This window comes from Macaca nemestrina, chromosome 1, assembly GCF_043159975.1.
Source record: "Macaca nemestrina isolate mMacNem1 chromosome 1, mMacNem.hap1, whole genome shotgun sequence".
NCBI lineage: Eukaryota > Metazoa > Chordata > Mammalia > Primates > Cercopithecidae > Macaca > Macaca nemestrina.
In genome coordinates, this window is record NC_092125.1 from 217,673,390 (window position 1) to 217,699,272 (window position 25,883).

A 25,883-nucleotide genomic window follows, 5' to 3' on the forward strand; every position below is an offset into this window, starting at 1 on the left:
ATGTGGCTTCTCCTGTGTTATTCAGGGACATGCTCTCCATGGGGAGTGCTCCAGTCTGAAGCACCTCCTACCACCAAATGCCCCCACATCAAGTGCCTTCCCCAACACCACACGGCGAAGGGCTTTATCTCATTTTCAAAAGCAGTCGTAAGTGTTCCCACATTTGGATGATTCAGAACCTTGCAAGAGACAATGTGCCTGCCTTTGCAGATGGAGAGAGAGAATCTCACGAGGGAAAAATCACTCACTCACCGACACTTACTAAGAACATTGCCAAAGAGACAGCCTGGGAACCTTCATTCTTAGTCCAGAGCTCTTTTCACTCTAACAAGCACCCTCCTGTCACAGCCTCCTTCCTCTCCTTTACAACTAGAGACATGTTGCCTCTGGCTCCAAAGACCATCTTCCATCAAGGAAGGAGGGACATTCCCAATACTGTGACCTCCAACCCCATGGGTTGCAGGGTTTCCCATCTCTGATCTCACCCAGGAAGTCCTGGTCATGTCATGGCCACATATGTTTAGTGGAAAAAAACACCACCGATACAACTGTCATCGTGAAAGTACGAAGGTCTGGAGTCTCTCATAAGCCTGGGGTTCTGGGTCATCAGATCCTATGGAAACCTTACCTGGGGTGAGCTTTTGGACGAGATGCTGTGCCAGCCTACAGCCCTCGGCCAGCTCTTCTCGGAGGTCCCGCCCCTGGGAGTTGGGCGGCTCATCCGGAGTGAGGAGGGCCTGGAGATGCTGATTCAATGCGCGGGAGGCATCTCTCCCTTTCCGCAACTTCTCCCTTAACTGGCTCAGCTCTCGTTCCTGAGACTGAACCAGGACTTTATATTGCCTAAGGTGAGATAGTAGAGAAAATTGAACAGTGGAAAGGGGTGAGTGATCAGTTCGAATATTGCGACAGAGATTTCTGAGACAATGTCCTCAAGGAGACCTCCAAGGAGAAGGTCAGCACATATTTCAAATGTCTGTGGCCAAGAGAAAGAACAAAAAATGGTTTACAGGCTTCGTCTATATCAGAGAGGGCTCCTGTAAGATCCTCGACAATGTTCCATTCATCTTTCCCTTCTCTAAACAAAAGTAGGTGTCTTCCTTATTCACTTTCAAAAAGACATTCATCCTTTCAGTTCCTCACTCTGGCCATGGACATTTCCATGTGAAAATACACATAGCGCATCTCGCAGTCACTAGATGCAAAGCCATGGACAGAAATGAGGCCCAGTGCAGAGGGGACCAGTCGAAAAGATGAAAGAAGAAAAGAATGACAGGCTCCAGAAGGCAACACTGATTGACCGAAAGGATGAGAAGCCGCAGTCAGTCAGGAGGTGATTCCGACTATGGGTAAGTGGGGTGGTGATGGCGCACCATTTTGAGTACACTGAATGCTGTTGACTGGTTCCCACTCATTAGTTAATTTTGTGTTATGCAAATCTCACCTCAACAATTACTTATTTCAAAACGAGAAATCATGCCTCTGAGAAACAACTGCAACCCATAACTTATTATTATCCTTGTTCTCTGTTTCATAAATCTTTGTGTGTTGTGAGCCTGCCATGGCAATTCCTGCCCTTCCCCAGACCCAGCTTAGCTCTTACTTCACCCCGCCGAGCGGCTGTACTTCAGAGATTTACACACCTGCCCACCTGCCTGCATAGGGCCCCCTCACCTGAGCTCTTCAGCTTGCCCGAGCTGCTCTGCAAGCTTCTCCTCCTTCAACTGAAGCTCATCCCGCAGCATAGATTTTAGGAGGTCTTTGCACTCTTCATAGTCTGAGAAAAGACAGACACACCGGCCTCAGTGAAAAGCTGGACACACAGCGGTGGTCACTGCCTACAGGGCAGGAGCCAGGTCCATCCCAAGGACATAACTGACCCCAGTACCAGGCTCTAGGCAGGGATTTCCACCCCTTTACTCTTCAGTCTCCTGACTTTCTGGCATCTCATCCTCCAAAATTTAGAGACAAACAAACCGAAACTCAAGGGCACATCAAAGAAGTGGACAAGATGATTCAATCACAATAAAGTGGAGTCAGAATTCACAGCCCCTGAGGTGTGACTCTGCATGCGGGGCCACTTCCACAAGCCTTGCAGCCTCTCCTCCAAAACACTGCACTGGGGCATGAAGTAGAGATTTCTTGGACAGTTGGGAAGGCCCCTAGGACTATGGGACTGATGGTTTCCATTTGGGAATTACAAGGACAAATATGTCAAAGATCTTAAAAATCTTTGATTTTTAAATCATATCTGCACATAAGATTTTAAGAATCATAACAGAAACATAAAGTATGAGACATAAGACCACAAGACTATGAAGGAAATATGCCCTAATACTAACAAAGTTGCTGTTAATTTATAAACAGTAGAATGAAGAACTAATAGATAGTGTTTACTCTGTGCCAATAAATGTTCCAGGAGATTGACAAGAAATAACTCATGTAACTCATTGCAGCAATTTACAGAGGTAGGTATTACTGTAGCACCCTATGAACAGATGAGGAAACTGAGGGACAGAAAGGACAAGGAAGTTGCATGCAGCCCAGGAGACAGACTCAGGGTTCCTGCTCTGCACACTGCACTACTACTTCCACACATCCTCGGGTGCGATCTTTCTTCCTTTTAGGAACAAAAGCCTGTGCCCGAGGAAGCAGGACTTCCCTCTCACCAGGGTACTCTCTGCTTTTTCTTTTTTTTCTTTAATTTTTTTTTTATTTTTTTTTTTTTTGACGAGTCTTGCCCTGTCACCCAGGCTGGAGTGCAATGGCGTGATCTTGGCTCACTGCAACCTCTGTCTCCTAGGTTCAAAGGATTCTCCTGCCTCAGCCTCCCGAGTAGCTAGAATTACAGGTGCCCACCACCATTTCCCACGTAATTTTTGTAATTTTAGTAGAGACGGGGTTTCTGCATGTTGCCCAGGCTGATCTCAAACTCCTGACCTCGTGATCCACCCGCCTCAGCCTCCCAAAGTGCTGGGATTACAGGACTGAGCCACCTTGCACGGCTCCTACTCCCTGCTCTTGATGCTGTCGGTTATAGATACCACAGGTTCTATTAGAAGCAGACTCCTCTTGAGGCCCCACATAGCGGGTACTGTGTACTATCACCAAATTTCCCTCAGGGTCCCTAGAACAGAGCTTGGCCTATTGGGCCTCAACAGAAGCTTGACCTGAATAAAAGTTCACTAGTCCCAGACATTTAGAACAACAGACTAGATGTCATTTGTCTGCCGGATCTTATATGGTACAGAGAGGATTCTTGAAAACATGATTTAGCCTCTCGGAGAAAACAGGTGGTTCCGTGCCTGTGTCCGAAATCAATAACTGCTATTCTACCTCTAGGTCCATCCCCACCTGACGGCAAACAGGGAAAGTTTCAAAATACTTTGGTACCTCTGTCTTCTAACATTAACAAAATGTGAAAATACCCATTTCTATTTTCCTAGAAGCAAGGGAAGGATTAAATTATTTTTGATGGAGAGAGAATTCAGGTTCTCAGAGAGAAGACAGGACATCATTCATCACTGTTGTGATGGTGAGCCTATGGAACTTACTGTAACTGTTCTGCCCCTTGGTCAGAAAGTAGGCCACTTGAGTTACAAGATATTTCTCCTTGGTGTTTAGGAACTGATGTTTCTTCTCTGTCCGCTGGGGGCGCAATTTCTCGTTGATTTCTAGAGTGTTCATGTCTGCCTTCTTACTGGACCAAGGGCCCGCATATACCACCATGCTGACGTGTGTGGCAGAAGATGTGGAGTCAGGAACTGGGGAGAAGAAACCCAAACACATGATGGGTTACAAACCGGTGAAATCAAATAGGTTGAATCAGGACTGAGGGATGTCAGTAACTGAAATTCTTAACTTACTGTTGAGAAAAACGAGATCAGTCCCCACAGCACTTTAGGATCCTTAACCACAAAAACAAGGTTCGAGTTCAGAGCTAAGGCACTGCCAGTCGCTCAGAGTCTCACAAGAGTGAGGAAGATTGTGGCCAGCGTGCCAGGTAACGGTCTGCAGTTGCAATAACAGAATTAGAAGGTGGGGGTGTCATGGAATCTTAGGAGCCTGCGTTCCAATTGCCCCGGCTTGGCTGAAACACAGGCACCCTGGTCTCACCTGAGGGTCACCACCGACGGGCTCATTCCTTCAGCATTCACTCTCAATATTCATGTACCTTTGTGACAATGCCACAGACTGTCTCTTTCCCAATACATCTAAGCACATTCCTCACTGTTTATCTCTTGTCTGTACAACATCATCAAGGCAGAAACAGTTTCCCAACAGGTTATATTTTCTTAAGGGCAGTCATGAAGTCACCCCACCTGCTCCCAGTTAAAACAGATCTTAAGCCTTTTCTGCAAGTGTAAGATATGAAACTTTTAGCCTGCACTGATATCCTCTGCATCTTCTGCAGTTTTTTCTGTATCCACTAGAAAGTGAATGAATAATTCATTTTTAAAAAATGTTTTCTTTCCTGTCTCAGTATTCTTCTTGCTGCATCTCATTGTTATGTTGATTTCTTTTTTCTTACTGGGGCACCAGTAAGAAAAGCATCTTGGCTTTCACTACACTCTAGACCAGTTTGACATCCCTATGTCAAAGCTCTTCCTCTATGTGGGTTGATTTGTATTTTCACGGCACTGAGCACCACATTTCATACTTGTCAATTGTGGATGTCATTCTAGTGCCTCAAGAGCTCTTTTCAAGGGATCAAGTGATCAAATTCATGTATATAGAGATCTCCTGAAAACATGTATGACCATCTATCTTAGGAAGTTTCATAAACCTGACGCTATTTGGTTGTTTCCCTTTTGTTTTCCCATATACTGGAAAGAACAGGGCCATGAGCGGCACTTATGGAATATGTTTTGATATATATTTTGTTGAGTTGGACTAACATCATTCATTTTTGGTTTCATTTCACTAACAGAACATGGCAAGGTCAAGGTTATGGTCAGGGTTGGCTGGTGATCCTCAGTGGTGCAGCAGAAGGTGAGTGTGAGATGAGAGGAATGAGTAGGAAAGAGCAATCCCCTGAGCCACCTCCTCACTTTCTCAGCTTCCATCCCCACCGAGGTTTTGTGAGCCTGGAACTTGGGAGACTGTTTTGTAGCCCAGGTCTCCTAGGATTGGCTGCTGGACTTGCCTGAGTTGTGGGTGCACTGGGTGTGATCCTGGGCCGCTCAGCATTCATGTGGAAGTGAAGGAACGAGGACTGGATCAATCCCATTTGAAGGCGTGCCTCACTGCAGCCCGCACTGTCCTCCAATGACACTGGAAGGATACTGCTTTGAGATGTATCAACAGCTTTAAGTAAATGTATTTTCCGGGGTCTGGGAGACCTGACGTTCTGTGTCATGATGAAAATCTGTCAAGTTTCTTCATTTTAAAAATGATAAAACTGCAGGTTCACAAAGTTACATGGCTTACTTGAGGTCACACAGGGATGAGTTTTCAGCACTGCCAATAAAAGCAATCACAGTCATTATTCAGTCATTATTGATAGGATCCACATAATTCAGTAAATATTCACATAATTATTTAGTAGATATTCACTGACCAATTCATACAAGGCATTTTGCTCAAAACTTTGCTCATATTTGGACATTGTATCTTTACCATAATCCTTAAGGTAATGCTATTATCCATATGTAACAGGTAAGAAACCTGAAGAAGAGGGATAGCAAATCATGTCTTTGGACATATTTCCATTTTTTGGTTTTTGTGATGCTAGAAGAATGACCAGAATGAGTCACAGGAAGAATATACATACCTGGATTATTTTCCAGGACAGAGGTGTGCCCTCCTCGAGTACTGGGACCAAAATTCTCAAGTGTCTGAAACCTTGCTTTAACATTATGGGAAATAACCTCTATCACCTGGAATTTCCCTGAAACTTTGGAATATACAAGAGAAGTATGAGACTTGGGTCTTCCCTTGGCTGTGTTTAATTCACTCTTCTATGGAATACCAATGATTCTCACTAAGACTTTTGCCTTTTTATAACCACAGTGTATGTTTTATGGAGATGATTTTACACTGTGCTCTATTTAGAAAGAATAAATATGAGCAATGGTTTAGGTGTTATGCCTTGGACTTAATATTTTTCTGATTCCTGTTTTGAGATTAAATTCTCATGGAAATAGAAAAATACTTATGATTTCTCATAAGGCCAAGTTTGTTATTAGTTTGAGTTTTTGAAGTTGAAGCACAAACCTTAGATTTGTGCACTCAATTTGGGGACCCACTGATAGCACTGACCTTACAGTTGATGGGATGATTCTTTCTGTTTTGCTTATGAAGAAACTGAGGCACAGAGAGTCTGTAACTTGTCCAAGTTCCCCTTGCTGTAAGTCCTGGAGCCAGATCTCAGGTGGAGCAGCCTCTTCCCCACTCCCTTCTCACATTTTCCAATCCAGCCGGGTCAGTTCCTTCCAGGTACATGTTTTGCTCCCTCATACCTCATTTCTGAAAAAAGGAAAACTTCTGGAATTTAACTTCTTTCATCTAATACATTTCCTCACAACATGCTGCCAGCATCACATTCTGGTCACTTACTATTAAAGTGAGATCCTTTTTTTTTTTTTTTTTTCTTTCCTTTTTGAGACAGGGTCTTGCTCTATCACCCAGGCTGGAGTGCATCGGTGATTATAGATCACTGCAACCTCGAAATCCTGGGCTCAAGCGATCTTCCTACCTCAGCTTTCCAAGTAGTTGGAACTCTAGGCGCACATCACCATTTCTGGCTAATTTTTTATTTTTCATAGAGACAAGGTCTTGCTATGTTGCTCAGGCTGGTTTTGAACTTCTGGCCCCAAGCGATCCTCCCACCTAGGCCTCCAAAAGTGCTGGGATTACAGGAGTGAGCCACTGAGCCTGGCCTGAAATGTTTTCTTTTCCTTTTTTTTTTTTTTTTAATGAAAATACAGGACATGGAGATGTGGAAAGACACTTTGCTTTATTACTGTTATCATTATTTCTATAGTATAATTCATATATCACAAAATTCACCATTTTAACCACACATTTTAGTCTTTTACCATATTCCAAAAGTTTCACAACCATCACCACTACCTCATTCCAGAATATTTTCATAATGCCAAAAACCATGCCTGTACCTACGGGCAGTCACTCTTCAATTGCCCCCTTCTTGCTGTCTCTGACAACCACTAATCTACTTTCTCTAGATAGAGATGTACTTGTTCTGGGCACTTCCTCTGTATGGAACAACAAACTGTGGCATTTTCCATCTGTTTCTTAGCATACTGTTCTCAAGTTTCATCCTTCGTAACCTGCATCAGTACATGAACTTTTATGGCCCAATAATATGCCACTATATGGTTACACCACATTTTGTTTATTCATCAACTGATGGTGGTTTAAGATGTTTCCACTTTTTAACTATTAAGAATAATGCTGCTATGAACAGCTTTGTACAAGTTTTTGAGTGAACACCTGTTTTTCATTTTCTTGGTTATAAGCCTAGGAGTGCAACTGCTGCATCATATGTCACCTTATGTTTAACTTTTTTTTGTTGTTAAACTTTCTGAGGAACTCACACACTGTTCACCAAATTCAGTAGCTATGCCATTTTACATTCCCAACAGTAACATATGAGAATTCCATATTCTCCATAACTTTCCAAACATATATTGTCTTTATTTTTTTCTTACATCATAGTACTGGGTGTGAAGTGGTATCTCATTTTGGTTTAAATTTACATTTTCCTAATGATGAAAAACATTGAACAACTTAGCATGTGCTTCTTGGCCATTTGTGTGTTTCCTTAGAGAAATCTCTACTCACAGCTTTCTTCCCATTGTTAAATTGGGTTGTTTGTCATTTTTTGCTCAGTTATATGAATTCCTTATATACTCTAGGTACTAGACCTGTGTCAAATATATAATTTGGAAATAGTTCTCCCATTATGTGGATTATCTTTTCACTTCCTTGACACTATCTTTTGAAGCATATAAGTTTTTATTTTAATGAAGTTCATTTCTCCATCTATTTTTGGATTGTTTGTGCCTACTTTAAAAATGTCTAATCCAAAGTCACAAAGATTTGTACCTGTTTTCTTCAAGACATCATTTTTTGAAGGAGAACTTTCCTGGGTTGTAGAGGAGGGTGGACATGGTTTATTTATGCCTCCTGTCCATTACCGATGTTTCTCCTGATTGTTATTCATAGGCTCACCACCCCTCCATGGAGCATCCATGGCCTGTAGCAGAGCTCTGGGGACTCATATCCTTCCACTGACTTTGGCGCTGGTGAGAGCCCTGGCCGTATGGTTCAGCTTGGCCTTAACCCAACCCACTTGCACATATTCCTCAGGCCCTTTAGAGTTGAAGCTGAGAGCCTCTCTGAGAGCGCTTGCCAGCCCATGCTGTTCTAAGACTGGAGCAAACTTCCTCTGTCTATTCTAGACAGAGGAGATTGCAGGGGTTGGACTCAGTCAAGACATCTCTGGTGTTAGAAAATAGACCTGTTTCAGGGTTTGGGGAAGATTGTTCAATATGAACTAGGTCCTCTCTAATTATTTTTACTATATGTGTGACTTCTTTCCAGAAACAAAGGAATAATATTTATCTTAGAACATTCTGTCTATTCTTTGTCAATTGTTGTTTGTCTACAATTTTCACATGGATAAAGGAGAGTTCAGTGTAAATACATTCTTAACAATTAATTATGGTTCATGTCCGCTGCCATGCGATCATATTTAAATCTATGAACTAGCCTGTCACTTAGGTATTATCCTGTTCCTGATGAAAAAACAAACTCAGAAAGATTGGAAAATTTCCCTAGGTCACAAAAGTAGTGAGGAGAGGAATAAGAATTAGAAACCAGTTCCTTTTGGCCTTCAAAGCTAATCTTGTACCATTAGATCAAACTGATTTACATACCTTTGCTGGAATTCGTCTCAGAGTTTATGGTTCTCACTTGATTTTCCCAAGGAAAGAGTGTGCCACTTTAATATCATTTCAAACTTTGAAATTTAAAACTCTTTTGTATTATACTTTTTTTTAATCTTTGTTCTATTCCATTGCTTTTGGTTTCTTCTCAATGGATCCCTCTTATTTCTAGGCTAAATATTTGTTACCTATTTTCTGTCAATTTTCAATTTTTGAGTGTTTCTATCTCTCTCTTTGTTGTATGCTAACAGTTCTTCACTGAGGTATAATTTGCATAGAGTATACTGCAAAAAACCTAAAAGTACAGCTTAACACATTTTAATATAATTATACATTGTATAATAACACCCAGTTAAAGACAGAGAACATTTTCCTCCATGCCACAAAGTTCTGATGTGGTCCTTGCCAGTCAATGCTCATCCCCCAAATGAAGAATATATTCTGAATGTTGTCACTGCCTTAGTCTCTTTGTGCTGCTAGAAAGGAATACCAGAGGCTGGGTAATTTATAAAGAAAAGAGGTGCATTTTGTTCATAGTTCTGCAGGCTGCACGAGAAGCATGGCACCCGCATCTGCTCCTCATGAGGGCCTGAGGCTGCTTCCAGTTGCAGCAGCAGGTGAAAAGCAACCAGAGTGTGCAGAGATCATATGGTGAGAGAGGAAGCAAAAGACAGCAAGTAAAGGTGAGAGGCACTTTTTAATAACCGGCTCCTACAGGAGCTAAGAGAGAATTCACTCACCACCTTCTCCCAGGGCGGGGATTAATCTAGTCATGAGGGATCCGCTCCCATGACCCAAACACCTACCATTAACCCCCACCTCCAACACTGGGGACCACATTTAAACATGTGATTTGGAGGGGACTAATATTTAAACTAGAGCAGCCACCACAGATTAATTTTGCTTGATCATGTGCTTCATAAAAATGGAATCATTTTGGCTGGGCCTGGTGCCTCATGCCTGTAATCCCAAGACTGCAAGGCTGAGGTGGGCAGATCACCTGAGGTCAGGAGTTCAAGACCAGCCTGGCCAACACAGCAAAACCCTGTCTCTACTGAAAATACAAAAATTAGCCAGACGCGCTGGCAGGTGCCTGTAATCACAGCTACTTAGGAGGCTGAGGCAGGGAACATTTCTTGAACCCGGGAGTCAGAGGCCGACATCGTGCCACTGCACTCCAGCCTGGGGGACAGAGTGAGACTCCATCTCAAAAAAATAAACAAATGCAATCATTTACTATGTTCTCTTGTTTTCACTTCTCCTACTCAGGTGGTTATATATGACACTAATTTCTTTGTGTTTTTCCCTTGTTTCACTTTGTTTTGGCCAAGTTATATCCTACTGATTGCATGATTATCACACAATTTGAGATCCATTTTTCTGATGGGTGACAGGTTTAGTTGTTGGCTACTGTGTATAAGTAACTATGAATATTCTCATACAATTATTTCTGTGAAGATACGTACTTATTTTCCTGGGTATCTATAGCTGGGGATGGAGTTGCTTGGTGAATGGGAAGAAAAAAGACCCAGACTATTGCAAAGTAATTGTATTACTTTACATTGCTATGAGAGATGTAGGCCATTTCCAGTTGCTCTACATTCCCACACACTTAATATTTTTGGTCTTTTAAATTATAGCCATTCTACCAGGTGTGTAGTGATATCCTATGTTGGTTTTCTCATGCTTAATGTTCAGTTAGACATCTTCTTATGGGAAATATCTACTCAGATTTTTATTTTCATTTATTACTGGGGTGTTTGTCATTTTCTTTGTAATCTATAGGAGTTCTTTATATATTTTGAATGTGTCCATTCAAATATATATATTTTTTGCTATATTATAATTATTTGCTATTTCTGGTCTACAGATAGCTTTTAAGTTGTTAACAACATAATAAGCAGAAGGTTTTTAAAAATGAAGTGCAATTCACTTGATTTCTTATTGTGGTGAGTGCTACAGTATCTAGTCTAAGATTTTCCTATGTCAAGTTCATGAAACTATTTCTCATTTTCCTTTACAAGGTTTCTAATTTGAATTTTCACATGTTAAGTTAATTTCAAAGTATGATGGAGAGTGGTTGTTAATATTAACTTTTTAAAACAACAAATATTATTTCACTCAAAATCGTTTTACTTAAAAGTCTTTCATTTCCCCAATGAAGGGCATTGGCGACTTTGTTTTTAAAACATTTAGAAGTGGCGGTGCGACCACATTCTCACTCACGGGTGGGAACTGAACAATGAGAACACCTGGACACAGTGCGGGGAACATCACACACCAGGGCCTGTCCTGGGGTGGGGGGCTGGGGGAGGGATAGCATTAGGAGAAATACCTAATGTAAATGACGAGTTAATGGGTGCAGCAAACCAACATGGCACATGTACACCTATGTAACAAACCTGCACATTGTGCACATGTACCCTAGAACTTAAAGTATAGTATTATATATATATTATATATATAGGGCGGTGCGAGGGCCGCTGCACAGCTAGCAGAGCCATGGTGAAGAGGGCAGCGCCTGCCCCGAGCTCTCCGCCTCCCCTGCCCCGCCAGCCCAGGCGGCCCCAGCAGCAGCGACCAGAGGAGCCCCCCCCAGCAGCACAACGGCCAGGCGGATGCCTCTATCCACAGCCTCGTGGCGGACCGGACCTGTTAGGACGCGGCCATCGTGGGCAACAAGGACTCGCCCTCCATCTGGGCCACCATCCCAGGGAAAACCTTTATGAACATCACGTCAGCTGAGCTTGGTGTCCTGGTTGGCAAAGACCGGTCAAGCTTTTTTGTGAATGGGCTGACACTGGGGGCTAGAAATGTACTGTGGTCCCGGACTCACTGCTGCAGGATGGGGAATTGACTGTGGATCTTCAAACGAAGATCATCGGTGGAGCCCCCACCTTCAATGTCACCGGCACCATGACTGCCAAGACGCTAGGCCTGCTGATGGGCAAAGGTGTCCACGGCAGTTTTAGCAACAATAAATGTTATGAAATGTCCTCCCTCCTTCAGCCTTCCCAGTACTGACCTCCTTTGTTCCTTCCCCTCCACTGCTCCTCACAGTTTGCCCCCCTTTCCTTCTCATACACACATATACCATTTTAATTTCGGGAGCCCTTACCCCACACCCCTCATTGCTGCCAAAACCACATGGGCTGGGGGCCAGGGATAGATGGACAGACACCTTCCCCTACTCATACTCCTCCTGTGTGTGGTTGGAAAACTTTTTTGTTTTGAGGGATGTTTTTATGAATAAAAAAGATTCTACTAATTAAATAACTTCATATGTGGGCGTATTGTTTGAGTCTGTATTCTTTTACTTTGATATATTTATGATTACTTACACCAGTACTACCGTTTTAAAATTACTGTAGCTTTAATATCAGGTTTGAAATCTAGCAGAGTAAGTCCTCCAACTTATTGCTTCTTCAAGACCAACTTGCCTATTCTAGGTTCCTTGATTTTCAAATACATTTTGAAATTAGCTTTTAAATTTCCCTAAAATCTCCTACTACAAATATCAATCAGAACTGTGTTGATGTAATATGCTAACAACATGGAATCTTCCAATCAATGAAAATGACATATATTTCTCTATTTAGCCTTCTTTCATTTTTCTCACCAATTGCTTTTAGGGGCCTTGTACCTGCTTCACTGCATATATTCTTAAGCATGTAATGATTCCGGCTATTAATCTCTATTATGTTTTATTGCATTTCATTTTCTAGCTGCTAATTGCTAGTATGGAGAAATTAAGATGATTAAATCAATGTTATTAAGTTATAATTCAGGTACAACAGATTGCATCACTTTAAAATGTGCAATTCAATGCATGTTTACAAATGCATACACTAATGGAACTACTGCCACAACCAAGATAGAGGAATTTCCCTACACACCAAAGTTTCTTGGACCCCTTTGCAGTTCATCAGTCTTTCAACCCTCGGCCCCAAGGAGCCGCTGCCACTTCAGGTCCATTTCCTTTTTAACCATTTTTCTATAAATGAAATTATACCTATGTTCTTTTGTGTCTGCCTTCTTTCATGCATCAATGTAATTTTAAAATCCATCCATATGAGTATTTGCATCAAGAGTTCATGCCTTGTAATTGCTAAGTAGTATTCCTTTGTGTGGCTATACCATATTTGTTTATCCTTTCACCTGTTATTGGACATTTCTATCCTCCACGTTTGGGCTAGTATGAAGAAACTACCATGAGCATCCGCACATGGCAGGCCAGGTCTCACTACCACAGGCCTCCTGACAACTGTTTCATACCAACTGAGTGGTCCAATCAAATATTAAGAGGAAACAAACAAACAAACAAAAAGCCAGTGCCCTTATACAAAGGCTGGAATGTAACAAAAGCCCACCAAGAGTTTTGCCTAGGATTTTCCTGAGCCTTAAAGCATGACAAAATTACAAAGGCACTTTTAAAGGGGTCATTTAGCATTAAACAAGTTTTATTGCGGGTCTGAAGAAACTCCCCAGGCCTCCACGAACAAGTTTATTGGAGGTCTGAAGGAACTCCCCAAACCTCTGTGATTTAGCAGAAGACAGGATAAGGGTCCCCAGCACCTAGACCCATTTAGATTAAGTGAACTGACTGAGGCTCCAGAGGAAGGTCTTCAGGACTCAGAACTTAGTTCTAGATTAAAAGAAGTTAATCACTTATGTATTTAGATGAATGCAACTTCCATATACACATATAGCTTAGAAGGCACATAAGCTCAGGAGAACTTTGTAATTCTGAGTTGGTGTGGTGATAATTTCCAGGCCTTTTCCCTGTAACCAGTTGCAGAAGTAAAAACTCTCTTCCTCCCCAGTTCATCTGCATCTCCTTGCTGGGCCACCAGACATAGCAGCCCGCCCCTCAGTTTAGTCTGGAAACACACACAGATCGTTGTGCAGACATAGTATGTAAATTCCTAGGAATTGAAGGACTGTCCATCTGAGTTGTATATGTTTAACCCCTAAGAAACTGTTAGACTTTCAAAGGAGTCATACCATTTTTCACTCCTACAAGTATAACACTTGCAAGTGCTTTATATCCTCACCAACATGTGCTACTTTCAGCCTTTTAAATTTTAGCCATTCTCATGGATATGTACTGGTATCTCATTGTCGTATTGATTGATCTCCCTGATGACTAAACAGTAGAGCATCTTTTCCTATGCTAATTGACCATTCATGTATCTTCTTTTCTGAAGTATCTATTCAAGTCTTTAGAGAAACTGTTTCATTATGTTTTAATCAGAGTGCTATATACATATATATACACACACACACACACATATACACACACTCTAAAAAATCCCTTTGTTGGAGATAAATATGATATCTCCTATATTGTAGTTTCCTTTTATGTTCTCTTAATGTTCCCTATGTGGACATAATGATAGATAATCTTCAAAAAGGTGTGTGTGTGTGTGTCTATACACATACACATGTTTGTATACATACATATGTCCTAAGAATCATTAATTAGACATATATGTGAGTATCTATTTCTGGATACTCTCTTCCCTTCCACTGATATATATATATTTTTTTCCAACAAAACACATGATTTTCATACCTGCAGAGTAATTCTGGAAATAGGTAGTGAATTCATTCACCATTATTCTCTTATAATATTGCTCCTTTATTATTCTTGATCACTGACATTACCATATAAATAGTAGAATCAACTTGTAATTTTCTACCACAATGTTGCTTGGAATTTTTATTAGAATTGCATTGGATCTGGAAATCAACTGATGAAAAGCTGACTTTTTAAACATAACTCTTCTGATCCATGACAAGGTTTATCTCCCCACTAATTTAGTTCTTTCGTAATTTCTTAAAGCAATTTTTTGTAATTTTTGGTGCACTTGCTGTACATAAATTTTGTTGATTTTCTTTCTTTCTTCTCTCCCTCCCTCCTTACCACCTCCCTCTCTCTTTCTTTCCTTTTTTTTTTTTTTTTTTTTTGAGACAGAATCTTGCTCTGTTACCCAGGCTGGAGTGCAGTGATGCGATCTCGGCTCTCTGCAACCTCTGCCTCCCAGGTTCAAGTGATCCTCCTATCTCAGCCTCCTGAGTGGCTGGGACTACAGGTACATGCCACCACACCCAGCTAATTTTTTGCATTTTTAGTAGAGACTGGGTTTCACCATGTTACACATGGTGGTCTCAATCTCTTGACCTCATGATCTGCCCACCTCAGCCTCCCAAAGTGCTAAGATTATAGGTGTGAGCCACTGCACCCAGCCTGTTGAATTTATCTATAAGAAAACATGTATTTAGATGTTACTTTAAATGACACTGCTTTTTACTTCCTTTTCCAAATGCTCGTTGCTAATATACAGAAATACACAAGACTACTTATATTGAGCTTATATTCTGTAACATTATCAAACTCACTAATTACTTTTGGTAGATTTTTGTAGATTTCTAAGATTATTAACATACACAGCCATTATCTGTGAATAAAGACTATTTCAATTCTTTCTTTTCAATCTTTTCAATACTTTTATTTATTTGTCTTACCTTAGTGCATTGATTTAGATCTCTAGTATCATGCTGAATTGAAAGTGTACCAACAGATATTCTACTTTTTTCTCTGATTTAATAGAAAAGCATTCAATTTTATGCCATTTAATATAATGTTACCTGTGAGATTTTTTCAAATCTATCCTTAATGGGGTTGGAAGTGTTGCCTTCTGTTTTTATCATGCTGAGAGTTTTCTGGGGTTTGTTTTTATAAAAATCATGAAAAAAGTTTTCAATTTTGCCAAATGCTTTTACTGTGTATGATAACGTTATCATACGGTTTTTCTCTTTTGCCCTGATAATATATAAAATTATATTTTTTAAATATAAAAAAGATTTCTTGAATCAAGCCAGCACACTTTTTTAAATTATAAAATTTAACAAATATATCGAAATATAAATTACATGCAATTGAGATTTATTAAAGTATAATCAAGTATATTTAAAGTGTATAATTAAAGTGTATAATTTTAAGAGCTTGAGCACAGTATACACAAGTCAAAGAGAAATGACAGAAAATACTAAGGATTCCTCAGCATATGTGATTTATCTTGGTAAATGTTCTATGTGAGTTTGAGAAGAGTTATTTGTTAGCTGTTCTTAGATGTATTTTGCTTAAATGTCGACTTGACTAGCTTGTGTCATTGATTGTGTGAATTAATTTTATTCTAGTGGGCAGGAAAATTACTGTCTGATCACTTTGGACTTACGTGGACTTGGTTTATGTTTTATTAAAATGAATGCATGGAAAGCCCACAGCATTTCCCAAGACCCTCTAATTTGGCAATCACCAATCTACCGCTTTGTGGATTTTGTCAGGGTTTGGTTTTAAGCTTTACTAGGGTTGGTCTAGAATAGGCCTTACTGTAAAGTGTGACACTTATTCCTAAAGCACAGTCATTCTAGTGTGTCAGTTGGATACCCGGCTGCTAATGAGGTGTGTGTGAGTTCTTCCCACCCTGGATGGCAGAAACGCCATCATCCATTCCCCAACCCTCCTCCACCTCAAGTACCTCTGGTCCAAACTCAGTTTGATAGCAGCCACCCCTCTGTTAAATCTGTTTGTCTTTTCCTTGTGCAGGTACAGTCCCGTCCTTGATAAGTGTGCACATGGAACCCCTCATGGACTTCGACAGCTGCCCCTCTGAACAGCTGTCTCCTCATTGCTGCCCTGCCCCACAGACTGCAGTTGCTTCAGTGGACTTCAACTCTGATCTCTGCCTTCTCACCTCAGTGGGGCCGTCCTGCTCTGAGTGGACTCCAGCCCACGATGCAGCTGCTGAAAAATTCTCCCTAAAGAACTAGGAAATCACGGGGCTCCCCCCTTAAGTTTCCTATTGTACTGCCTGTTGTCCACTGTCTGAAAACAATTTTATGGTTGTTTATGGAGGCAGGATTAGTCCGATATGATTTATTCTAACAGAAACAAGCAGAAATCTGTTATACTCTTTTAATTACTGTGTATTTATAATATTATGGTCGAATCCTAAGATGACCCCCAGTGATCTTTGTTCTCATATAATCACTTCTTCCTGAGTGTAGACAAAAGCCAGTGATATCACTCCTGGGATTGTGTTACAATTTATGGCAAAAACACGTTAGCAGATGTAATCGAGATCTCAGATCAGTCAAATTTAATATAGAGAGATGATCTTATGAGCTTGACCTAATGAAGGTGAGTTCCTTGGAGGCACTGAGGTCTTCCTGGAGAGATGTGAAGTGCAGAAGGGTTTCCATGCACGGCAAGTCTCCTCTTCTGGCTGAAGGAAGCATGTATTGGGAACATGGGAGGCCTCCAGGAGCAGCGAGAGGCCCCTGGCTGACAGTCAGCAAGAAAATAGAGATCTCAGTTCTACAGTCACAAGGAACTGAACTCAGCTGACAACCTGAGGAAACTAGACAGCAAGTTCTTCCCCAGAAACTACAGAAAGAAACCCAGCCTAATTTCAGCCTGTGAGGCCCTGAGAAGAAGACCCAGCTAATCCAGGCCTCAACTTCTCATCTGTGGATACTGCAAGAAAATAAATCAGTCTTATTTTAAGCCTCTAAAAGCTAGCAGTAATTTAGCATGCAGCAATAGAAAATTAATACAAACAAAATGGAGAAGACGTTGGAGTGGGGACAAAAATGAAACGGTGGGAGAGGGATGCCTGTATGCTGATCTGGTTGATGCCTGTACGGTTGAATTGGGTCTACCATTCCTCATCTAATTAGCTTTGGTCTATTAAGCTGCATAGCTACACACAAACATTGGTACTAGGTTGAATCCAGAGGAGTAAGATATTGCATTCTTCAGAGTAGACGAGAACACTCTGAATTTGGGGTCACTGGATCATACGTCATATAGCAGGTCCCTCTGGGAAGGCCTAGAGGAAGATTTACAGGATACACTTGAAACAACATTGAAGGCTTCTTTGTTCCCCAGAGGGACCCGATCTCCTCTCAGTCAAGAAGATCCAAGCCTCTGAACTGGATGCCAAGTTATAAATTCCCACTATACTGACTCCATCAAGCTTCTGTCCTCAGAACTAGAGTTTATCAATAAAAGATGGACTCATGGGAGTCTAGGCATTTATTCTCCTATTTTATATAAATCACTTAATGTGCATGAACAAAACAGACTTTGAAGAAAGAAAGTCACGGTTGCCACAGGAAAACAGCTTCGACATCCTCATCAGTCATCAGGGGTGTTCTGTTGGGAGGACTTGATATGAGGCTTTCCTCATCATGGGCTAGTACAGACTCGGGGGAAATGTCATCAAGTCCTCAATTCGGAGTGTAGCAGCCGGCGCTGTTGATACGTTAGGCAGGCCTCCTGCTGCTGGAGATGCAAGTAGTGCATTTTCATGGCCACCACAGGTGCCCTTAGGTTAGCATTCTTCAGAGCCAGAATCTAACAAGACACAGAAGCTCTGAGTATCTCCCTTTCCTCAGTCACTCACATAAATGACTTCAGGTCTTCAGGGGGAGGCCTGAAGGAAGATTGACAGCACACACTTGCGGCAACATTGAAGGCTTCACTCTTCCTCAAGGGATCCATCTCCCATCAGTCAAGAAGCTCCAGGTATCTCAACTGGATGCCAGGTCACAAATTCCCACTATGGTGACTGCATCAGGTCTCTGTCCTCAGAACTACAGCTTTTCTAATTATTACAAAAGTTCATTTCTTACTAGATTTCCCATCCATTACATTCCCAGACACCTCACAATGATCAGTAACCACCACATATCCCTACCTCTCAAGGAAATCCCTCCCGCCTTGTCTCTACATGGCCAAGTCCCACGGCCTGTCCTCTACTCTTCCAGAACCCTGTTCTTCTCACTGACAGCAGCCAGGGCAAATCCATGCAGCATCTCCCGCCATGACCTCCAGTTTGCAGACAGTAGGTACCACAGGTACTTGACAGTCACGCCACTGTTCCCCTCACCCGTGCATTTCTTAATGCCTTGGTGAGGAGAATGTCTCTGGATCTTCCTTGATGGGAGCTAAAGGAACAAAGGTAAACAATGCTATGGGACCCACTGAGAATTGGGGCTATGGAAGAGTGACCACTGAAGTAACAGACAGATGCAGATATTGCCAGATACTCAGTGCCAGAGCAGGGTGGGAGACGGAAGAAATACAGACCTCACCTTCCTCTCACTTCCAGGCTCCATCAGGTGCCCCCCATTGCTAAACCTAACTAGAAGTGTGTACGCAGGGGAGCCAAGGATGCATTCTAGAAGGGACAAGCACCAAGTGACATAAGACAGGATGGACATGAGTGGAGAGTGGATCTGTGGGAAGCAGGAGGGGATGTTATGGGGAAACAAAAGGAGAATACTAGCTAATAATGCTAGGTGACACTAACATTCCAAAGTCTGTGCTCATATTCAGAAAAGAAAGTTCAGCATAAAGTACTAAACCAGGACTCAAGATACTGTATTCTCAACTGCTGTTCCAACAGCTGTATTATAAAGGACCAGTTTATGTCATGCCTTTCTAATTTAACCTAAAGTGCCAGGTGGCACTGGGGCTGACATAGCCGTGCTCAATTATGTGTTGGAGAGTACATAGAGACTGCCAGGCTGAGGGAAGACACAAGAGAATAGAAGAGATGCTCTCAGGGAACGAGAGACCACACAGCCCCAGAGTCAGGGGCAGCATCAGCCACTGTCGGCTGCTCATTTTCCCAGACACAGCCCACAAGCCTCAGCCATGCTGTGCTTTGCAAGACGCTTCTTCACCTTTTCAATAAACCTGCCTGAATTGAAGCTGACGAGGGTTTATTTCTCCTTCATCATCAATGAAATTCTTCACCGCAACAATCTCCAATGAATTTTGGGCACAGCAGGCAGGCCCATCCCTGCTTCTGTTCCACTGTGTCCCCTGTAGGTTGAGAAGGAGGATTTACTGAACTACCACCAAATGTTCCTCTGGCTGTGATATTCCGTTATTCTGGTTTCTTTTTGGCTACTTTGTTTTTGGAAGCATGCATCCTAAGGCATCCAGTTGAACAAACTTTGTCTACTGTGTCCAGGCATTCCTGGTGGGATTTCAGATAAGACACTCTTGGGTTGCTACACTCACAACCACTGAACCAATTCTATGACCATCTGTTTCATGGCCACATGTTTGTTCATTTTATAGGAACATAAAGGGAGGGCACAGACAGCAAACTTCCATGTTATAAATTGCATCATCTTAAAAAGGAAACAAGGCAACACTTTGCAATAAAACCATAAGATGCTTTAAATTTAAGCTTAATGCAATGGAGAATGCCCATAAAATTCCTGTCTAAACAATGTTTAGAAAATTGCTGAACAGGGACATCATCATTTAAAGGGATATGAAGAAACCTTCTCAGCTAAGCATATGGGCTAGGTTAGAGAGAAAGATAGAGGACCCATCTCTGCCCTGGAAAAACCACTGGTAGCATCTTTCAAAAAGCTCTCTGTGTTTGAGTACGCACCTTGATCCACAGGCTCACACTGGATCCCAACTGGCCGCTGCTTCTTGGCATTAACATTGGATTCCCTACTAGTAAATCTTACCAAGATCTGACTTTCTGCAGACATGATATTATTCTGTTTGGCCATCCTTATCTTCAAGGGTAACCAAGAAGGAACAAGGAACTTATTTACCTCCCCAAGGATAAAGGTTTTACCAATGAGACGCTTTCTTACTATGACATCAGGGCCCCCTATGCCCTGTTCACTTCAGTGCCCTTTGTGCCCTGACAGAAGCTCATGCTAGTCCCAGGATTCCTTATACGATTCACCTCCTTCCTGAATCCCAACTTCATGCTGGTGGTCATGACAGGTGTCCTGTATCCCATGCTCATGTCCCTGAAGTCATCAGCCTGTCTCCAGTTAGAAAAAATTACATGTCTATAGACAGGCCTCTTTGCAAGTAGCAAAAGCTTTCTCACCTTCATACATTAAGGCTTGGAATGTACAATAGTATAAACACTTTGGGGAAAAATGTCTGGCATCTTCTTACAGAACTAAACAACTACCTACTCTATGACTCAGTAATTCCTAAGCATTTATCCAAGAGAAATTAAAACATATGTCCAGAAAATGATTTATATAAGAATGTTCGGCCGGGCGCGGTGGCTCAAGCCTGTAATCCCCGCACTTTGGGAGGCCAAGACGGGCGGATCACGAGGTCAGGAGATCGAGACCATCCTGGGTAACACAGTGAAACCCCGTCTCTACTAAAAATACAAAAACTTAGCCAGGCGAGGTGGCAGGCGCCTGTAGTCCCAGCTACTCGGGAGGCTGAGGCAGGAGAATGGCGTGAACCCGGGAGGCGGAGCTTGCAGTGAGCTGAGATCCGGCCACTGCACTCCAGCCTGGGTGACAGAGCGAGACTCCGTCTCAAAAAAAAAAAAAAAAAAAAAAAAAAGAATGTTCATAGCACTTTAATTCATAATAGTAAAAACTGGAAACATTCAAGCATCTGTCAATACAACAATGGATCAATAAACTGTGATACATTCATTCCATGGAAAGCCTAAAGGAACAAACTGTTCACACACAAAACAACACGGATGAATCTCAAAAACATTTTCAGTGCAATAGGAGCCATACACAAAAGAGTGTGAGAAAAGAGACAAAAAATCATGGTCTCACGAAATGCAGAGCAGAGAGCCCAGAGGCAAAGACTCACAGGACAGCGGGTCGGTCCCAGGCTGTGGATCCTAATTAAGAAATGCCTGGATTTTGCCCAGCTCCATTTCCAAACTATTGTGGGTCAGTGACTTCTTTATCGCTTCCTTGTTCCCTCATTTTGAACTAGAATCACTGTAGTTGTTATTCCATGTCTGTCCTGTCATTTCACATTAGGTGCAGATAAGCTGTTCGTTCAGTTTCACAGGTCGAGGGAGGAAAGGGAATTATGTCAAAGATCTGTACTTAATGGACACCCTCAGAAGGCTCATCCACATCTAGTGTGGATGTTTTGAAGGGGATTTTAAAAAAACACAGCCAGCCCATTCCTGGATTTTAGTTTCACATGACTCTGATCAGAGCACCCGGCCACTTCATTCCAGACTTCTGTGGTTTCAAACCACTGATTTGTGGTAATGTGATCATTGGCAGCAAGAGAAAACTAGTACAGGTGTCTGTCTCTCCTCTTGAATTTCAATTTCAGATACATGGATGCTAACCCCTCTAACAGAAAAAAAATCAACCAACCAATCAATCAATGAAAAAATATATTGCCCTCACCTTTATGTGGCTGTTCCAGAGCCCTTGCCACCTGAAGAAGACAATGAGGGATATTTCAGGCACATGAGGAGTGCGGCTTTACTGTTATCAATCACATTTCTGAAAGAATAAAAATGGCTGAGGTCAAGCCGTGGCTCATGTCTGTAATCGTAGCACTTTGGGAGGCCAAGGCAGGTGGATCACTTGAAGTCAAGAGTTAGAGACCAACCTGGCCAACATGGAGAAAGCTTGTCTCTACTAAAAACACAAAAATTAGCCAGGCATGGTGGCGGGCGCCTATCATCCCAGCTACTCAAGAGGCTGAGGCAGGAGAATCACTTGAATCTAAGAGGTGGAGGTTGCAGTGAGCGGAGATCACGCCATTGCATTCCAGCCCGAGGAATAGAGCAAAAACTCCACCTCAAAAATAAGTAAATTAATTAATAAAGATGGTTCATTACTTAACTCCACATATTATTATGTGAAAATGTATCATCTCGATTTTAATAGCAGATTTTTTTAAATTGCTTTTCTTTTGCTCACCAGACAAGGTCTGGTAGCAAATACCGGTCACCAACACAGATGAACCAATTCAAAGAGAGCCATAAACAGGACTACTGTTATGTTTCCCAAAAAAACCATCCCTAGAATGCAATCTCTTCTCTACTTGTCACAAAATGAACACAATAGTCCACTATATAAAGTCCCAAACACATGAAAATGTAAATACAATGAAGTCTGCTTTCCAAATATTCATTCTATTCAGACCCAGTCATGGGGACCAGGGATTAGGAAATGACTACAAAGAGGTTCAAGGGAATTTGGGGAAGCGACAAAATGTGCTGAAGTAGAAACTCTGCCGATGGCTGCACAATTCCATAAATCAGCTGAAATCACTGAGTCATACGTTGACAATGGGTGACTTTTATAACAAGTCATTCTTTAAACGAACTTTTGGGTTTCTAGTCCAACATGGAAAGAGCTAGGCAGTCATCACTCGTCCTCACAGCTAGCAAAAGGCTGAAGGAACTGAAAGTCAACCCTTCTAGGGTGGACCAGAGAATTGAAGTCACAGGGAAAACTGCCACCCTAAAAATGAGAGAGACAGGCGAACACACAAGGAGTCAGAGCTCACAGGAAGAGAAGCTACTGGGGACAGCAAGTGGGAGAAGAACTTAAATGGTATTGACAGATCACTAGAAGCTGAGGGTGGCCTGGTTAGCGCATTAAAAACTCCTTGAGAACCAGACTAAGGGGGAATCTCACATATTTCCAAGTTTTACTACAATGATCTCAACCAGGTTCTCAAGACGAAGTTCTGAAAACCCCCCTGAGGTTTGGCACTACCAACTTCAGGACTTACATTAAGCTACAGTAACCTAAATAGTGTGAGCTGGTGAAAAGAGAAAACACACACACAAATAGATCCATGGAAAAGAATACAGAGCCCAGAAACAGGCCTACCTACAGTCCATTCATCTTCCATGAAGGTTTAGAGACAACTTAAAGCAGGGAACTTACCCTTTCCAACTAGTGGTGCTACAACAGCTGGATAACCACATGCAAAAAATATATAAATAAATCCCGGTATGCATGTTATACCCTTTATAAAATAAATCTCACATGTAAATGTAAGGTGCAAAACCATAAGGATCCTAGGAGGTAACATCGGAGAAAGTCTCGGGGATCTTGGGTTCGATGATGGCTTCTTAGATACAAAACCAAAACCACAATCTACTAATGAAAAAAAATTAAGTGGAGCCTCGTTCAAATTAAAAACTTCTGCTCTGTGAAAGACACTGTTAAGAGAATGGAAAAAGCAAGTCACCGACTGGCAGAAAATATTTACAAAATAATCTGATGGAAAAACTGCTGTCCAAAATATATGAAGAATTCTGAGAACTAAACAACACAAAGGAAAAAAAAAAAAAAGAAAAAAATAGGTGAAAGATCTGTACACCTCATTAATAAGATATACAGATGGCAAATAAGTATATGAAAAAGATGCTCAAAATCATTTGGCGTTAGGGAATTGCACACTAAAACAACGAGATATCAGTGGAAACCCATTAGAATGGCTAAAATGCAAAAAGGTGAACACACCAAATGCTCTCAAAGATGAGGAACAACCAGAACTCTCCATAGCCAGTAGAAATGAAAAGGGTACAGTCACTCTGGAAAACTTAAGTTCACTCAGAATCCTGCACATAAGTAGTTACAGCAATTTTATTCATAATTGCCAAAAGTTGGAAGTACGCAAGACGTCTTTCACCAAGTGAATGGATACGCAAACTGTGTTGTAGCCCCACAACGAAATCTGATTCAGTGATTCTAAAAAGCAAGCTATCAAGTCATAAAAAGACATGGAGGAACTTAAAATACATAATGCTAGAAAGAAGTTAGTCTGGAAACCTACATACTGTACGATTCCAACTCTAGGACATTCTTGGAAAGTCAAACAGAGAGAAGTAGTAAAATGATGAGTGGTTGTCAGGACTGGAAGAGAGGAGGACGCACGAAATGGTGAAGCACAGGGAATTTTCAGCAGTGAAACTATTTTGCATGACGCTGTATTGGGGATTTAGGACACTATGTAATTGCCAAAACCCATAATCTGTGAAACTCAAAGAATGAACTCTTGTGTAAACTATAGCCTTTAGTTGATAATGATGTATCAATAGTGGTTCATCAATTGGAAAGAATGGACCACACTAATACAACATACTTATAAGGGAAATTGTGTGCTGGAGGACAGGGGCGCCTAGGAGAATTCTCTGTACTATCCACTCCATTTTTCTGTGAACCTATAACTATTCTAAAAAATGATCTCTATTGGCCGGGCGCGGTGGCTCAAGCCTGTAATCCCAGCACTTTGGGAGGCCCAGGCGGGTGGATCACGAGGTCAGGAGATCGAGGCCATCCTGGCTAACACGGTGAAACGCCGTCTCTACTAAAAAATACAAAAAACCAGCCAGGCGAGGTGGCGGACACCTGTAGTCCCAGCTACTCGGGATGCTGAGACAGGAGAATGGCCTAAACCCGTGAGGCGGAGCTTGCAGTGAGCCGAGATCCGGCCACTGCACTCCAGCCTGGGCAACAGAGCAAGACTCCGTCTCAAAAAATAACAATAATAATAATAATGTCTATTAATTTTTTTAAATTAGGTTGCAGCAGCCCCATATCAAGGTTTTGGTGGCATCCTGTTAGTGTTAGTTAGTACCTGTGTGGTTAGTACTTGGCATTGAAGTGCACCAACCTGGAGTCAGAGCAGTTGGAGATTTCCAGGCCTGTGCCATTTACCTCGAATCCTGGGGTGCCCCGGAAAACAGCAGATCAGTTAGGGAGAAGCAGCCTCAGCAATCTAGATAGTGCAGGTTTGTGGTAAGGACAGGTACAAACCATCTGGGTGGGCAGACCTTGGTGAAGACTAGAAAACACTGAGACTCAGCAGCTGCCCCAGTGGAACCCACAAATCAAAGGAGGCGCTGCCAGGAGCTAAGGGCTACTGGATGAGCTCCCTGCCTGCAACACAGAAGCAGCTCCAGAGATTCTGGTAAATAATGTGGGTTTCGACTCAAAACAGTAGGGAGAACAAAAAGAAAAAAAAGGAGAGAGCATGAGAGAGAAAGAAAAAGAAAAGAAAAAAGGAAGAAAGGAAAGGGAGGGACAGAAGGAGAAAGGAAGGGATGGAGGCAGGGAGGGCGGGAGGGAAAGCATAAAGAGAGAGAAAGAGAGTTGGAGGGACGT

General features: G+C 41.9%; 1 protein-coding gene and 1 pseudogene across 13 annotated transcripts in view; one reads left to right on the plus strand and one right to left on the minus strand.

Annotated features, from left to right (window-relative positions):
- The window catches only part of LOC139364200 (NBPF family member NBPF3-like), a 217,626-nt gene that overhangs the window by 22,626 nt on the left and 169,117 nt on the right, over positions 1 to 25,883 (minus strand). For 2 of the 13 annotated variants that reach the window (XM_071099711.1, XM_071099698.1), the window contains exons 1-3: positions 3,555 to 4,933; positions 1,675 to 1,777; positions 629 to 843 (exon numbers count right to left, since the gene is read on the minus strand). The exons of 10 other annotated variants lie outside the window; for them this stretch is intronic. In XM_071099711.1, coding sequence (XP_070955812.1) covers positions 629 to 843; positions 1,675 to 1,777; positions 3,555 to 3,789 — 553 coding nt within the window. In that variant the 5' untranslated portion in view covers positions 3,790 to 4,933. Of the gene's footprint in view, positions 1 to 628; positions 844 to 1,674; positions 1,778 to 3,554; positions 4,934 to 25,883 lie in introns of those variants that run through there. One more of the 13 variants, XM_071099703.1, reaches the window with a different exon arrangement.
- On the plus strand, positions 10,424 to 11,936 carry LOC139357136 (profilin-1 pseudogene; annotated as a pseudogene).